This window comes from Pieris brassicae, chromosome 7, assembly GCF_905147105.1.
Source record: "Pieris brassicae chromosome 7, ilPieBrab1.1, whole genome shotgun sequence".
NCBI lineage: Eukaryota > Metazoa > Arthropoda > Insecta > Lepidoptera > Pieridae > Pieris > Pieris brassicae.
This window is the reverse complement of record NC_059671.1, coordinates 19,133,751-19,151,994: the sequence shown is the minus strand read 5'-3', so window position 1 is coordinate 19,151,994 and position 18,244 is coordinate 19,133,751. Positions and strand designations below refer to the sequence as shown.

Sequence of the window (18,244 nt, the reverse complement as noted above, 5' to 3'; positions counted from 1 at the left end):
TTGAATCTTCAAAAGTTTGAAGTCAAATTCACTTATTCAATTGGAATCATGATGTTTTATGAATGTCACTAGACCATTTCTACGGGACAGCTGAAACGAGGCGGTGTGTTAAGCAATGGGCACCTGCAACAGCTGGAGGTTTGCAAGTGCGTTTCCGGCATTTAGGAATTAGAGTGATACTCTTTCTCTTGTAAGTCATTGCGGTTCTGAAGTACCTGGTTCTCTGTGCAGATTTTGCCGCACACCACCACTATGTGGAACCAGCTGCTTACTAATTTCCGAACCTAACCCTGTCCTTCGAGAAAACAGCGTACCAATTCTTAAAGGGCTGATGCACACGCGAACCCTCTGGTATTGAGAGTGTCCATGGGCGGCGGTATTGCTTAACATCAGACGAAGCCCGTGTGGGTTAGACCCTTGTTTTATAAAAAAAAAAACATTTTTCAGCACTTATTTCTGTTGGAACCATGAGTTACTTGGTAAAGATCGAAAACTCGTTTCCAAGGACATCTTTAGGATAAGAAAATGCTTAACCATTATTACATTTAAATCTTCGAACCCATCAAAACAAATCTAAAAATCTCATAAAGTTCCGTGGGTAAGAAGATTGTGGTATATACTTTTGTATACTTTCGGTGTCGTCTATTTCCTGTATTACAAGGTATAATAATACAATTATCATAAATTTAAAAACTTATGTACTTTGTGGTTGTACAGGAATATATATAAAGGTTGGTTGCCGTCAGGGGTCAATGACCTTGGCCAGCCGATACAGGTTCGAAACCAATGGAAATAGGGGTACGTATGATAGTTTACAGCATCAAATCAATGGCGATACAACCTTTTTTAGGTCTGGGCCTCAGATTTCTGTATCTGTTTCATGACCATTTGTTAATCGAATAGGCAAGTAGGTGATCAGCCTTTTGCCTGACGCACGCCGTCGACTTTTTGAGTCTAAGGCAAGCCGGATCCCTCACGATGTTTTCCTTCACCGGTCGAGCGCAAATAGAAATAAAATCCATTGGTGCACAGCTGGGGATCAAACCTCCGACCTCAGGGATGAGAATCGCAAGCTGAAGCCACTAGGCCAACACTGCACTATGATAGTTTACATGATAACAGATTATTTTTATGTTTTATTTATTTTAATTATCACGATATACAAACGATAATAACTAATTGATTTACAATACAAATTATTCATGTTTCATCTTCGGGCAGAGTTTGAAATTCCAACCATATTACCGACTTCCATTATTCCAGAACTGAGCATGTTGTTAAGCATTTTTCAGCTATGCAACACGGCTATTTGGAACCAGGTTTATCCAAACCAGGCCGAGGTTTATCCAAACCCATATGACTTAGAATCCATTTAGAAAGTAGTGTACCAATTTTTAAAAGACCGGCAACGTACTCGCGTGCCCGGTACCCGGTACTGGGAGTGTCCCCGGCGGCGGCACATTTCATATCAATTTAGCCACCGAACGTTTGAGTTATCTTATATAAAATTATTGTAAAGAATTAATATTTCATACTATGTATTTAATCTCGCATTGGTTTAAAACTGTAAATACACGACTTAAACGAAACCCTGAAGTAAATGTATTTTCGAAAAGTACCTCAAATAAAACTTTTGACAACCTTAAACAGCCAAGTAACCAACCACAAAAAATTACGTATAATATTTTGTCTCGGTTAAGTGTTTACAAAACGCACTACATAATATTTGCAACCTAAGGTTCGGAAATTATAGTCATAAATGTGGAAACACTTATGGTTAATCTTAAAATACACAGCATGACTCTATCAAATCCGAGTGGAATTATACCAGACAATCAAAGTACCTATTAAGTATTTTATGTAAACGTTTTATGAAAATTGTTTTTACAGCAATTCAAACAAGTTCACCTGATCAAAAACTTTCCGAATTCAACCGCGATTTGATCAGTTTATTTACGACGGTCGATCGTGCCGATGGGCTAAAAGGTGCGGAGTGACTTCGCTGGACAATAGTCCGCGCGCGCTTCGTCTGCGCACACGCATACAATTCAAATCAAACCCCGTTGTGCATTGACAATGTAATTGAATAATCACAAACCTCTCGAGCGTGTTTCCGTCCCATATATCACACCGTGATTTCATATTAAACAAAGTTATATTAGACAAAATGACGGTCGAAAAAAATGAGTCGAAACTCCAAAAAACTGAAGAGTTACCACTGAAGACCGAAATGAAAATCGACTTTAAAAATATGACAGTTTTAGAGAAAATTAAGTATGTCAAATGTAATATTACCGTGGAACCAGTGTTGGCGTTATTCGTGATGCCAAGTGTTTTAGCAATGCTGGCGACGCAAAACTTGAACTTAGATAAGGCTTGTAGAGTCAATTTGGAGTTTAGCGACGCGGTCTGCGAAGACCTCAGACTTAGAAAGCGAGCTAACCACACATTTGAGGAGGACGAAGTTCAGAAATTGATAGCATCCGTTCAAGGGTGGAAAAGTGTTATACACACAGCGGTACCGACCTTGTTGATGCTTTTTATAGGAGCGTGGAGTGACAAAACGGGCAGGCGAAAAATATGTATGCTAATGCCAATCATTGGGGAATTCATGACGTGTGTTCTGAACATGATAAACACATATTTTTTCTATCAAGTCCCCGTGGAGTTGACTGTGTTTATGGAGGTCATATTCCCAGCACTGACCGGTGGATGGTATACGATGTTTCTCGGTGCCTTTAGCTACTTGGGTGATGTAACTTCGAAGGAAACAAGGACTTTTCGCATGGGAATACTTAGTTTGTGTATGACGGTTGGTTTCCCCGTGGGAATGGGGTTGAGCGGAATACTTCTACGATATACCGGCTATTACGGAGTTTTCTCTATTTCAGCTGTATTGCAATTTATGAATTTTATATACGTTTTCTTAGCTATTGACGATCATAAGTGGCTTCAGAATAAAGAAAAGGTTTGTATTACATTTCTATTAATAGGAAATATAATTTGCGAGATTAAATTCCTCCAACTTTGATTTTCTTCCCTCTTGTGCTTAAGTCCAGTTACTAATTAAATATTTAAATTGTCGCCTGGTAGATAGTACCGGTAAATCCAGAGCTACTTTCCTCGCTAAACGAATAAGTATCGCAATACAGCTAGGAAGTACTGCCAGGTACACTGCCATAGGAACACAATTTTTAAATTTGTTTTAATTTTCTATTTAAGAATAACTTAATTACTATTACTGTATGTATAGGTTTAGAATATTGTATATATGTAAATACAGATCTGATTTTTAAAATTGACGTTTATGACTGTCGTTACCAATCTGAATAAACAAGATGACAATGTATAAAATGGTAAATTCATACAAAAAACTATGATGAAATCTGAACTTTGCAAAGATTTGACAAAAAAACGGGTTTTATTTATAAACAGCTTCGTGTTTATTAAACAAAGAAGTGTTTTTTTTGCTGCATATTTCATCGGAATCGCTCTATGGACAAATATGATGTAATGAGAATTTAAATATTTATTTAAGTTTTTAGTTGAAATTCAATATTATAAAAACTTATGCTTATGCTAACATATACTTTAGATACATCAGCCGATTGTTTAGATACGTATTACAATAAGATAATATCAACTCGCTTATAAACCAAGATCCTCGCTAATATAATAATTAAATTCTATAATTTTATTTAACTTTTAGAAATATTGAACTTTAAATTTCGTTTAACTAAAAACTAATTCTGTTAACATTTTTAGAAAAATACTTAAATTTCAAGGTTTCAATTTATTGGTCGCAAAACTGATAAGCCACCCATTGTCCAAGAATTGTTTACTTACTACTAATATGATTGTTTTGTTTAAGTTTCCGGGACAGTCACTGTTTTGTTGATAATTTAATGCGAGATGATGAACCCTTAATGGCAAATTGGTCGGGATTTTAGGTTTTCATAGGTTAAAAGCATATCAAATGTACGACATATACACCTGGAGTCGAATACACGACCTTAATATTTCGATGCGATCGCGTAAACACATAGCACTTTTCCATGAAGAACGTAAATTGTTTGCAAAATTCAAATGAAATATGTATGTTGCACAGGACCTTCGAACAGGTTGCGGAGGATTTTTGCTGGAGTTTTTTGACTTTAATAGCGTCAAGGATACTTTGAAAATAGCCTTCAAGAAGGAACCGAACAAAAGAAGATTAAGAATCTGTCTGATCCTAATCGTCGTGTGTCTAAGTTTTGGACCGTTATGGGGTAAGTTATTTTATTTCTATAGCTCAAAGCCGAAATGTTTTAACTGTTTTTGGTAAAACTCTTTGATTTATGCGAGTATTGCTTATTGAAATCCCCTTAGCTGATATAAACGCGACTCATTACATTACGTATTTCGACGTTTTGAAGTAATCGTGAGACAACCGTTTCAAGTATAAAGAATATCTCATACAGATTCTACGCTCAAAGAATTAAAGTTTTCAAAAATTGAACCAATTTTAAAATACATTAAAAAATATTGAACAACAATATTTCTATTGATCGGTCATTGGAAATTGTATTGGGTGTCTGGTTTGTTTTTATCGATTTCGTGATCAACCTGTTGCTAATAAATGGACAGCAAATATTATATATACATAGGTTGACGATTGTAGTTTTTGCATAGTCATTGATTTTGGACTCGAAAAAATAGTTTGATATGATCATTAAGTTAAGATTACTTTTTTTAAAGTGGCTTAAAATGTATAGATTATGAAATTGTCTATACTATAAACACTATTAAGGTGTATTGATAGCAAAGATTGTTTTATAATTATATGATATGGGGACTTATTCAATGTGTGTGATGTACAAATTAATGGCTAGTAGCCATTAATTTGTACCATCCATGCATCAAAATATTTTTTATAATAAGAAAAGCAAGTAATACTGTATTAGCTTTGTAAACAACCCATCTGCCTGTTTTTAATATTATTTAATTGTAATTTACATTAATATTTTTAAATTATTAACATACATCGACATTTCGAGTAGTTACCCCCCTTAGACACCTGCAACGCCGCGCGCTAGCGGGTGTGTTGCCGACCTTTCATGGTACTTTCTTTTCTTGCAGCCTACTAGCCGTACTAACTGACTACTTTTAAGCAAGTCGTGTGATCACGACGTCTGCATGCTGACCTGTTGGTTTTGTGTCCTAAAAATCTAATACTAATATTTTAGATTCTCACAATTTCATTTTAAGATGCAATTCGTATGCAAATGTCCAATTTCTCTTGTTTTATTACCGAGTTATTCATAGTCAAAGTCTGAATATCATATGCAATAAATATGCAAATTCTTATTTGATTACTATTTATTGACCCTGGCATGGCAGTTTGATGATATCTACTCTTATGTCTGGATATTGCCTGTATGTTATACGAAGTGAATTAAAATTGTTTTAACAGGTTTATGTATTTAAAAACTGATACGATAACATCGTGCAATGTTTTTACTGCCTTCATGAATTCTATGGGTCCATTTCTATACAACGTATCAAATTGATGAGATAATTTAATGACGCTCAACTAGAAACACGCTGGAGTTTTAGCTCTGCGTTGTTTACATCCCCGGGTACCGCGTTGCACGATTTGGATAGTAGTTTCTTGTAAAACCAGCAAAGGAGTGGAAGTTCTTGTCCCTTCCATCTTCCCTAGACAGTTTAATATGGGTTAATTTAAGCGGCGTTTAATAAGTATCTCCTGGACAGGCGTGCCCTCCAATCAGCCCCATCTCACGCAACATCAGGACAAACGTTTGTCCAGTTCTGTATAAAAACATTTAAAAGTCGTAAATTAATAATTTGAGCTAATGGTTACTATGGGTCTGTTGGAAGGAAGTTGTTTATCCAAGTTAAAGGGACCTCGATCACTAAATTCAGACAATCTATTGACTCGAAGGATAAGATTGCCAAGCCCCAGTGTCTATATGGCGTATACTAAGCTATCCGTCGTGATACCATATGGCATCATCACGCTGATTGTTGCATTAACCAACAATGAGACTTGATACTTCACTTGGACATCGTGACTTAATCGTGAAGTTAAACAAATTGCCTTGACAGAATACAAATGTTTAAAAGAATTTCCGAACGCCCTCTTAAGCCTTCTGGTAAAGTGTGTATTCATGGGCGATATGACTAAACATCAGATGAGCATCTATAAAAAAATACTTAAAAAAAAAAGCTTCTATTTTTATATATATACCATGTCATATTGAATATTAATGTATATTTACTGAAAATATAGTTATGACACTAATTTTAGCTGTGAGTTGAAAGTGGGTGCTTATGTTAAACACTTTTGCAATGAAACGAAGTACCTCTTAATAAACACAAACAGTAAATCAGGAGTCTAATATAAATGCAAAACTTGGTATCAAAAACGGGTTTTAAAATAGATACATAGTAAACAGGTGCCCTACAATTTGGTAGCCTTATGTCAGCAGTGTTAGTCTAGTTATGTACATAGGTATTGCGTTCGACCCTGTATGTTTAATGATTTGTATACATGCGCAAGTTTAATTCGCATTTAATCATACAAGGCAAAGGCAGGTCGAAGCAGACCTGATGCACGTTTTGGTTTAAAAAACCTAAGACAATGGTTTGGTCACAGCACCATTGAAATCAATTCATTAGTAATTATTAATTTATCTTATTTCTATTTTAAAATACATAAACCTGTTAAACAATTTTAATTGACTTTGAATAATTAATTCAATCATTGTTTAGAAGCGCGGCATGCACAATTTAACTAGCCTAGGATGATCGCCAACCTTCGCAAGGATATGGCAGAAGAAGTAGGTCGATACGCAAATAATACGTGCAATAACACAATGTTTTTCTTTAGGTTGAGTTTCAGTAATATGATTGGCATTGACAACTCCATTTTCTTATAGCCGAACAACAGGTATTTTGATTTTTTCAAATTATCAATATTCTTCTCTACCATTTAAATATATGTTACGAGTATCTTTGATAAACAGCAATATACCGTTTAATTATCAATTCTTAGTAGTTCGATCATTGTATAATTGTCCTCCGAAGATGTATTTCTGTCTCACATCTCCACCAACAGATGTAACGGAAATCTACGCCTACGTTAGACGCGATCTAAAGGACGACGTTCGCAATTTTTCAATTACTATTTCCAGTGGATACTTACGCTTTAAATGGATCAATGTACTTAGGAAAGAAATGTGTATTTGGAATGAGCATGTATGGAAGGACCTATGCCACGCTTATATCATTGCTGGCAACCAAAGGATGTTGTTTTTTTTAATGGGCTCTCGCTGTTACCCTAAAGGGCCTTGCCTGCTCAGCTGGGGCCGTTATTTTTGCAAGTGTACGTGTAAATTTACTACGACTAGCACAAGTACGTCTCCTGCGAGATTGGACCTCTGCTTGGGCAGAAGGAAGTAAGAGCCCTAGTTTTTACTCTAGCCTGAAGAGAAAGCATTAGTAGTACTTTTCTCGACGTTTCAAATGCGACTTTGGTACAATTCTCCCAAGATCCGTGGCCCGGATGGGTTTGACATGACCTTGGGATTCCGTCAACGCAACCGCTGACGGGATCGAAATTGGGAATTATAAAGCACCGGCTGTGTTTTGTTTGTACATTTCAAACTTGATATATATTGCAGTTGATTTTTTGAGGTTATAATTATATTAAAATTCTAGTAACCTCCCGTTGTAAGAACTCGATATAATTATCAATTCTTTACACGTACGGTAATATTTCATATGGCATGAGCGTCATTCTTTCTATGTCATTAAATATTCGCTTGAACGGTGAAGGAAAACATCGTGAGGAAACCGGCTTGCCTTAGACCCAAAAAGTCGACGGTGTGCGTCAGACACAGAAGGCTGATCACCTACTTGCCTATTAGTTTAACAAAGACATCAGACATTCATGACACAGGTACAGAAATCTGATGCCCAGACCTAAAAAGGTTGTAGCGCCACTGATTTTTTTTATTTTAACACCACATTACATCCAAGTAACTGACTGACTGAGCAAAAAATATTAAAGACTATAAACTTGAGGAATAAGCATGTTAACAATTAAAGTATTGACAAAAAATAAATAAATATACTATACAGGTTTCCAAGTAACAATTAACGGCCGTTAAACAAAACCTTATGTATCATTTATCTATCATGCGTCGCACAGCACTGATGTTATCGTCAGTAGTCGCTGTTAAATGTCGTCCCTCACGCGGATCATTGAGATTGCTACGTCCACGCTTAAATTCGTTAAACCAATTCTAAACTTGCAATTGAAAAAAGTTTTCATTAGCAATGTTTGTAACTGGTCCCTTCTGACTTCTGACGCGGGTGATAAGATGGTAACACTGACATTTTCAGTGTTACCATCTTATCACCCGCGTTAAACTAAAATCGGATAAAAACGCGTGATATTTTAAAACTATAATAATAATCTCTTAAGACATTTATTCAGTACCGAATCGCTTATTAAAACTTAAACATAACAATAAAATATACAGTATTTACAATTTTCTAAACCTACGTAATAATAAAATAATTAAAAATTAAAACAAATTTGAAACGTTTGCTACCTGTAGTAGTGTACCTTTAACGCTGGCATTTGCTCGCTATATTGCAATACTTATTCGTTGAGCGAGGAATGCACCAGCTCTGCGGTCACCGAAATTGAAATCAAATTATACTATAAGCGATGTGTATAATAGTTGTGATGCATTTTTCTTTATTTAGTAATATCTTACAAAACCACGTTCTCATAATTATTTAAAAGATAATTTATTTCAATATTGTGGATAGATATCTGGATGAATTGCAAATGTCTGATCAGCGAAATCGATTTAAGGATTTGCTATGGTAATAACTCCTAGCAATTTTAGTACTTAAGTAAAATTACATAATTGCAATAGCCCTTGGCACACATGTCAAGTCAAATTGGGAAATAACTTGTACTTTCAAAAGATTACTTTGAAATACTATTTTATAATTATAATAATATGAAATGATATGTTTTATGTAAATTTTTGAATATAGAATTCGGTGGAGGTATATGTTTATTATTTGTATATTCTAAAAATAAAACATTAGCTTATATATAAAACGTAGACATCTAAATAGCATAAGGAAGGTATATTTGAATAAAGAACATCAAAACTTCCATATGGAATACCTAAATAAATTATCAGTATTGCTAAACCACTGATTAAATCTACTATAATAGATATTTGAATATAGAACACGAGGTCGGAAGTAAAGATTTTTTAAAAGTAAAACCACAGTCTATAGTGAGTATATCAAACGAAGAGGTCACAGTAGCATACGCAAGGTATATTTAGTTATAGAATACCGAACATGAACACTTTAAATATCTCATATACCTAAATAAATTACTATTATTTGTTTTAATACAGATTAAATCTAATTCATTTGAATATAGAACACGAGGTCGGAAATAAAGTTTTCTAAAGTAAAACCACAGATTAAAATGGGTATATCAAACGAAGGCTTCGTTTTATGATACTAAAGGATAGATATTATTTACATAACGACATTTGAGAATATTACGTTGCCCTGGTCTAAGCAAACCTTATCAACACGGTAGTTGATATGCGATATTATATGTGGCGCTTCTTCGTGTACGAAAACTATATTGTTACAGTTTAGAATAAACATAGTTTATTATTTAAAAAATTAAGTCGATGTCCAATCTAGGGCATGGAAAATACATTTCTGTACATCTGGGATGAACCAGGATCCAGATTCTGGTTATATATTATGTGTGTAAGAGAGACAGTTTGATTTGAGTTTTCCGTTTTATTTTTCAAAGCAAAAATCTTTGAGGAAATTCAGCAAAATATCTTTGTTATGTTGTTTTCTTAGAAGTTATTATTTCGTAATTGTGTACCTAAGTCTCATCGTAATGATTACGGCTTCTGCAATAGTTCTGGCCGTGATTTCGTAAGCGTACCATTCTCTGTCAGTGTACAAAAATTCGTCAAAACGTAACAGCGTTATTACAATAGTTTGCGTTGCGTTAATTATATTTGCTTACTATCTGACCCGGCAAACATTGTTTTGACATGTAAATAATTTCTAGAGAATTTCTAGTGTAGGAGAAAATAATTGGTGATAGAAGACTGAATAATACATACACAAAAAAATATATATATATGTTTTTGAAATGGACACCCCTCATGACTAAGGGGGTTGAAATAATCTGTCGAATCGTATCGGAGGAGTATGGGAACGAACATTGTGACAAGAGAATTTAATATAGAATTTATATATATATATATAAAATTCTCATTATTATTTAATTTAATTTGCTGTAGGATTATTTAATACCTATAGCAAAGTATTGTAATCATTAATAGAGACTCATATTGGGCCATTATAAACTTACTTTATCAACCTTGTCGTTTCACAACTGAGCGTGTTTAAGGCAGTTTTTGCCGCGCACCATCTTCACTATGAGGAACAAGCTTCTCACTGAAGTATTTCCGAACCTATTCGACTTCCCTAAGACTTTCCCTTCAAGAAAAGAACGTATTAATGCTTGAAAGGCCGGTAACACGAACGAGCCCTGGCATTGAGAGTGTCCATGAACGGTATCACTTAACATCAAACCAGCCTTCTGGCCCGTTTGGTCCCTGTTCTATAAAAAAAGGTGGAGTGTAGGGGAAAACGATATGTACGGACGGTAATTGCCGTGTATTTGACGTACTTGATTATACATATTGGCACTTGTAACTTTGAGAGAGCTTTGGGAAACTCAAATAATGTCTACCTATATGGTAATAGAAAACCAATTAATTTACGTGGTGAAAATTACTACTTAAGAAGTTTTGTAGGGTAGGCCAATGTTCTCCTTGTCTTTATTCATTTAAGTAAATGTTAAGTTTAGTTTTTTTTTAAATGTAGTTGTAGACTACTTATTTGTTGTTCTTTTAATAAATTTCCTTCACTCATTTGTATTTGAACATCACATAATTAACATAATAATATTAAAACAATAATTCATTTAATATGGACAATATACAAACAATAATAACATAACAGGAACATTTTTTTTGCAACATACGTATTTATTGAATTTTTTTTCAGGTGAGATGAGTATCATGTATATATTCGCGAGGTACCGCTTCAATTGGGATGAAGTAAAGTACAGCATCTACTCTACATACAGCCTTGTCACACATTCTATTGGTAAGTTGAGATTTCTTTCGTTTTCAGCGTGACCTGATAAAGGCAATGCGAGTGGCTATACTCCTAATAACGGTCGTTTTAACCCTCGCTGTACACCAATAGATTTGTATATTAATGTTTGTACAGTGAAATTAGAGATCTTGTAGAGCAGGGACGGCCTTGTTGCTACAGCGTATCTCATCCCTGAGGTCGTAGGTTCGATCCCCGGCTGTGCACCAACGGCTTTAAACATTCGCTCGAACGAGAAAACATCGTGATGAAACCGGCTTGCCTTAGACCCAAACCGTCGACGGAGTGTGTCATAGGCAAATATCACCTACTTGCCTATTAGATTCGCAAATGATCATGAAACAGAAACAGGTCTAGACCAAAAATGGTTGCAGCTCCACTGATTTATTTTATATACAGTGAAACCCTTGTGAGTAGACCAGCATATTTTAATCCCTAAAATTTACGACTACCAATTAAAGGTACATATAGCCCGTAAAATCCCTATAGTACGTACGCTGTAGTATTCATTGTTATTACGACCACATACAAAGTATGTTTACATAATATTCAATGGACACAATAATTTATTTAACAATACCTCATAATATTTTACAATGAAAAATGTAAATGTTTTCAATTCGCACTCCAATGTATCGATTTGATCGGAAAACATTGTGGGAATTTGTAAACATTGCTCAATTTAACCCATAAAGAACAAACAAAATTTGTATCTATTCTGATAGGTATCTTTTTTATGTTGTGTTGTGAGAATTCACGATGTGCGGCTAATTTTTAATATGTTATTGTTATTATAGTAAATAATTTGGTAGATTTTCAGAAACCTAATTAAGATATTGATGCTAAAGAGTGCTTTTATAGAATAAGTTAAGTTAAAGTCAAGGATAATATAGCAACTGGTTGTGTTTATGTTTAAGGATTTTTAAAAGATGTATTTGATTCAAAACAAATTAACAATTCACCAGTTCTGGGCTAAAACACCCTTAAGTGTTAAATGATTGATTATTATTTAAAATTATGACTTATGTACAGTTCCTGGGCTTTTTTTAGAGGCTTTCATTTTCACTCTACCCTGCCGGTTTTGTTATGATGTTTTCTTTCATATACGTCCTTGACTTGCGAACTGCCAGTAAATGTAAATTTAGAATCAATTTAACATCTTTTCTGTTGACATTCATAAGTGTACTAGGTTATCTATATGAATTAAGTTACTTTGATGTATGTAGTTTGCTGAGAGCAGATTTATATCCACAAATTTGACTTTCCAGGTACAATGTTCACAATAAGTGTGTTCAGTAAGAAGCTGAGGGCGGATGACTCTGTTCTGGGAATGATTTCAACAACCAGTAAGGTCGCCGGAGCATTGGTTATGGCCTTCGCGAGAAATGACTATGAAGTTTATGTAGGTCTGTATCGATTTATCGATAGATGATACTCTGTAATAAATACTTGCATGATTTGACCAAACATGTCAAGAAAAACTATATCACTCAAGTCTGATACTATGCGAGGTCATTGTATAGTTGTTTATTATATGTTTCGTGGTTTATAAAAAAAATACCTCAATCAGTAGGTTTATAATAAAATACTTCAATTCTAAAATTACTTCTTACAATATTTTTGATACTTTGCGTTCTTTAAGATTTCTCTGGCTTCCGTATTTGTAAGATTAAAAAGCCTTTTATTAATAAACATTTATTAGTGTAAACAGGGCATGTCATTCCAAGTGATGTTAAACATTACAAGAAGTGCCTTACTACCAGATAGATAAAACACGTCATACATATATTACATAACATACGAATTATGCATTGAATACGAGACAAACAATAGTTTTTTGTACGCCGATAGCATTTGCACAATGCTCACAAGGTGACGCAATATCATTTATCACAATAGTATAGCGTTATAGAAAAATATAGGCCATTTTATCAAATTGCTGTTTACTAGGGAATAACTAGAATAATAGGAACTGTCACTACTGATTATACAGTTTTGACGCAAATAAACACTATATAATTGTACTGTACGTTACACACATATAATAGGATTATATATATGTCGCAGTAAAGTAGTTAAATCAGAGAGTTAATTGAATCTCAAGTTAATTAAAAATCGATATTCAATCATGTCGCTAAAGTTCTGTCAGACAAGTGAGTAAACGAGACATTTAACGAGTTTCCTAAACGTTCCTAATCTAACCTAACCTAACCATTTACAATAAAGCAAAACACGGAATTTCCAAGCTCTCAATTCTTCATGATCACACCGAAATAACAATAACAAATGAAATAATCATGGCGTCTTGTTTTACATTGTTAATCAACACGCTGGCTTTTGGTCAGACAGTTAGTTAAACGTTTTCGAACCTGCTTTATTTAAATCAAAATGCTAGCGACTTGATTAAATATCGACATTTAATTATCTGTCTAGAGATTCAATTAACTCTCTGATTTAACTACTTTACTGCGACATGTATACTGAACTCCTTTAAACGGCTGGACCAATTTGAATTAATTGTTTTATATGCGTTTGTGTGGTGCCCTGCATAGTTGAATTGATGAAATTGTGTGTTGAAACACGTTGTGTTTTCAAGTGCAGTTGAGGATGATTTTCATTATTAGGTTTTTTGTCTATGTATGACGTACAGGACAACATCTGTCGTATCCGTAGTTTACTTATATTATTTAAAGTAATAGTAACCAAAGACAATATTTTGACTATGCTTGTTAACTCTTATTGTTTACTTGCGGACGTTACCGACTTTGAGACACTTAGTGTAGTTTTACAGTGTCTTAAATACAAAAAATCAAAAAAATCGGTCCAGCTATTTAGGAGTTCCAATACAAACACATGCTATTTGTAATTTCTTATATATAACATACCATTATTAGGAAATTATGTCTTTTTTTGCTTGTGAATGTGCCTATAGTTTTCGTAATATATATTTGGTAGATTTGGAAAATATAAAACAGTATTAGACGGAATTGATATTTTTGCTTAACTTTAAATATAACATTGATTATCAAATAAAAACAAAGAAATTGTTGATTTAACTATTACATGAGATACACGAAATTAAGATAACACTGTTTGCCGACAAGATTTTTTATGAATAAAAATCGAAACTCACAAAGAAGAAATTATCACTTTCCCTTCATATTTTTATTATGGCCACAAAAACTTGTTCCCAATTAAGATAAACTCGAATCTCCAGACATTCGCAAGTTAGCTAGTTCATAATTAAAATTATTTGTAAAGTTTTGACGATAAATTCTTATTATTTTGTTTGTTTCAGCACCTCTCGTCGAGATATTAAATGGTACAACCATGATCGCATTGAGATCCATCGCCTCGAAGTTGGTTTCTCATCAGGAATTAGGTAATTAACTAAGATTTACTGTGTTTACCCGCAGTTAGTTAGGATTATTAAATTATAACTGGAACATAATATAATTAGTATAGTACTTATTTAAATTAGAGAGATATATATATATCAACCAATATATATCTATATATATATTGATGAGGAGGGAGATGTGAGGAGGAGAACAGTGTTGACTTAGTGGCTTCAGCGTGCGACTCTCATTCCTGAGGTCGTTTCGATCCCCGGCTGTGCACCAATGGACTTCTTTCTAGCGCTAGTAGGATCTAACATTTGCTGAAACGGTGAAGGAAAACCTCGTGAGGAAACCAGCTTGCCTTAGACACAAAAAGTTGACGGCGTGCGTCAGGCACAGAAGGCTGATCTGGCCTATTAGATTAACAAATGACTATGAAACAGATACATAAATCTGATGAAGGAAGCACAACATCCTTCATCCACATGTAGTAAAACCAAGAGAATCTCTATGATGCATCTGTTTAAAAATATATATAATTCTTTCAAAAAAAAGTTGGTTTTTACTTAAAGAAGGCTTAAAAATTAAATTACAAAAAATGTATTTTCATTTTACATGAGAAACTTAATATATACAAACGAGATACACGTCACCATCAGCCGTCCTAGTTTTAGTCTGGTAGGCTCATTTTGATATGTATCTTTAATGTCTTGTTGAATTGTTTAAACGCGCTAATATTTCGAATTTTAGATGTTAATTGATTCAATAATTGCACACCCTAATAGACTTTTTCAAATAATTTGTACGCGGCTTCGGCAAGATAAGCAAACTCGCTCGAGTATTGCGTGTAGTGGTTTGTTTAATTTTTTTACATGACAAGCTACTATAGAGAGTTATTTAATTTTGTTAAAATTAAAATACAGGTGCTTTAAACATATAGTTGTTTAATAAATATAATAAATTTATTTTTCAGGCAAAGTGTTTTCGTTATTCGGCGTGGCAGAGACCATGATGCCACTGATTTTCTCACCACTGTACGCGAAAATCTATATTCTAACTCTACACGTTCTGCCTGGAGCCGTTTTCCTCGTCAGCGTATTGGCTACGTTACCAGCTTTGGGTATATTTATGTAAGTACTTAGTTGGTAGAGTTTTATTATTAAGACCTCTATTAACTTGCCATCCACGCTTTCGGGGACTTTCATGACCTTGAAGCTAAACAAAAGGGTCCATTCCTATAAAGGGTTCTACTTAAACTAAGTCTGGTGATCTTGGTGTCAGGCAATGACTACTCCGAAAATGTCCTTATATATATGGTTGGTAGCAAAAACGACTGTAGGCTTATACAGTATGATTGCTGGCCAGTGAGCCAAAATTATAAAGTGCCATATTTAGTATCCCAAATAATTCTCAGATAAGTGAGTTAAGTAAGTTGTTTGCTGTTGTTGCGGAATGTTAGTTCAGTAGGACGATACTGTAACACCGAACAGATTACTAAATGTACCTAAATCTGCAATTAACACATCTAATTGGCCAATCTGATTGCGACTAAAAGTGTTGTAAAGTAATGAGACATCTGTGTAAATGGCCGTCTTCTTAATGAAGATTAGTGAGAGTGGCCGGGTCGATTAATATCTAATCAATGTAATTTGGGTTACCTTACTTTACGGATGAGGGTAAGTTCAGAGTGGGAGTTGGTGCGAACTGTCTCGCGTAGGTAAAATCGTCGCGTCCAATGTATGATGTTTTTGACATGACTAGAATCTTATTATGGGAGAGCACATCTATGTTAATGAATCGCGTGATCAGATTGTAATTACATACATCCGAAATATACCAAGCGTGTGAAAGCAACATAAGATAATTATCTTGAAATAATGTTTTAATGTTCTTCCTTATTGTACGAATAGTGGACTGAATTGTATCTTAAAATAATGACTTGTTTCGAGCTTTAAATCAAGCTGATTATTTCGTTTTATGCTTACTGGTTTGTAGGGAAATGTTACAAGTTTATCTGTTTCCCAAATGAGCATAATTATTATTTAAAAAAAACTTGCGGGACTATGGTCAAATTTAAAATTCCTGAGTTTCATGAGATTCCTGACTTACCCAATATAAAAGTTGAAACATTAAGTCATTTAAATAGATAAAGGAAAAAAGTAACATTAACTTCTTTTCTATAACATAATAAAGCTCATTTATGGCGGAGGACAGTTTGTCAACTCCACTTAGATAACAAAGTGTACTTCCGTGACTTTAATAGAGTGTGAAGTGGCTTACAGTCTGTCTTGCCTTTCTCCTAATATGGCTTGTTCTGGTGATTATTTGAGGAAATATTAAAAGCACCCATTCGTCTGAAGTACGTTCAGTGACACGAAAGGTGATGAAGTGATTCCGTACAGTCAGTCTTGCCTGTTAACAACGATGGCTGTTAACAACTTAAATTGTCGGATATCTTGGCGTAGTCCAATTCTTAAAAGGCCGGCAACGCAGTCGCGAGTCCTCTGGCATTAAGAGTTTCCATGGGCGGCGGTAGCACTTGACATCAGGTGAGCCTTCGGTGGATGTGATGACGATCCATAGCTGTGATATACGTAACCATGAACTTCGTCCTTCTAACAGTCACTAGCCTTGAAAGATGGTCATCGCTATGTAACAAGTAGTATCGATGATGACGTCAAACGTTTTCAAATTTCGGGACATTCCGGGTTTTGGATCAATACAGTGATAAAATTTAAATTGTCATAGCTGTTTGTTCAACCAATTTACCAAAATGTGCCTAATAATCCTCAAATAAAGTTAAGAAATTGACATAAAGTTAAACTCAAACTCAAAATAACTTTATTCATATAGGTAAACAAGTTCACTTATGAACGTCAACACAAAGATGTTAAATTGATTCTAAATTTATATTGACTACGAAGAACTGGAACTAAAATGTCTAAGTAATATTTATGTAGTTTATATATCTTTGTCATTTTCAGATGGTTTTACTATGAGCATAAAGAGGACGCGAAACAGAAGAGATTAGAAGTTCCAAACGTACCATCAGGTCCGCCGGAGAATGTGGAATCTCCCCAACCTACTTCCGCCTAAATGTAAAACGATTATACAAAATGAATTAAGATTGGCGCTAATGTAAACTTTGTTAAAATTTTAGAAATTATAATAATATATTATACACATATACATAACATTATTAGTTAATAATGTTTTATTAGATTTTAATGACAAATAAATTTATTTTTATTTACCCTTTCTTTTATACTACTAGTTGCACCCGTAAAGTTCGATCGTTCGCCTTAATTTGTTTTTTTTACTTAGTTTTTTAGTAGCCACATACCTCAGCCACACATTATAAAAATATTGTTACTCAAAAATAAAAGTTTTCCAACTGAAGAGTTCAAGTCTTGCAAACTACTGACAATACGCCAGCTCTATATTCTCCGTTGTGTCCTTAGGAGACACGCACACACAAAAAATGACCCAACATAATATAATGAGCTACACAATTTGCAAGACGATCTTTGCACGTAATTAATTCAACAATCGCTCAGCTTATCTCTATAATAGTTTAAATAAAACCCTTAGCTTGCATAATCTTACATACCACAAATGTAAAACAACTTTAAACCATTGGCTCG

At 34.2% G+C, this 18,244-nt stretch overlaps 1 protein-coding gene across 1 annotated transcript; it reads left to right on the top strand.

Moving 5' to 3' along the window:
• The first annotated feature begins 1,962 nt into the window (after positions 1 to 1,962).
• Positions 1,963 to 17,853, top strand: LOC123712413 (proton-coupled folate transporter-like). The gene is made up of 7 exons (XM_045665494.1): positions 1,963 to 2,968; positions 4,109 to 4,268; positions 11,149 to 11,250; positions 12,528 to 12,665; positions 14,558 to 14,641; positions 15,574 to 15,730; positions 17,585 to 17,853. Exons 1-7 carry the CDS (start codon positions 2,168 to 2,170, stop codon positions 17,694 to 17,696), a joined length of 1,554 nt encoding a protein of 517 aa, XP_045521450.1. The 5' UTR covers positions 1,963 to 2,167; the 3' UTR covers positions 17,697 to 17,853.
• Positions 17,854 to 18,244: the final 391 nt, after the last annotated feature.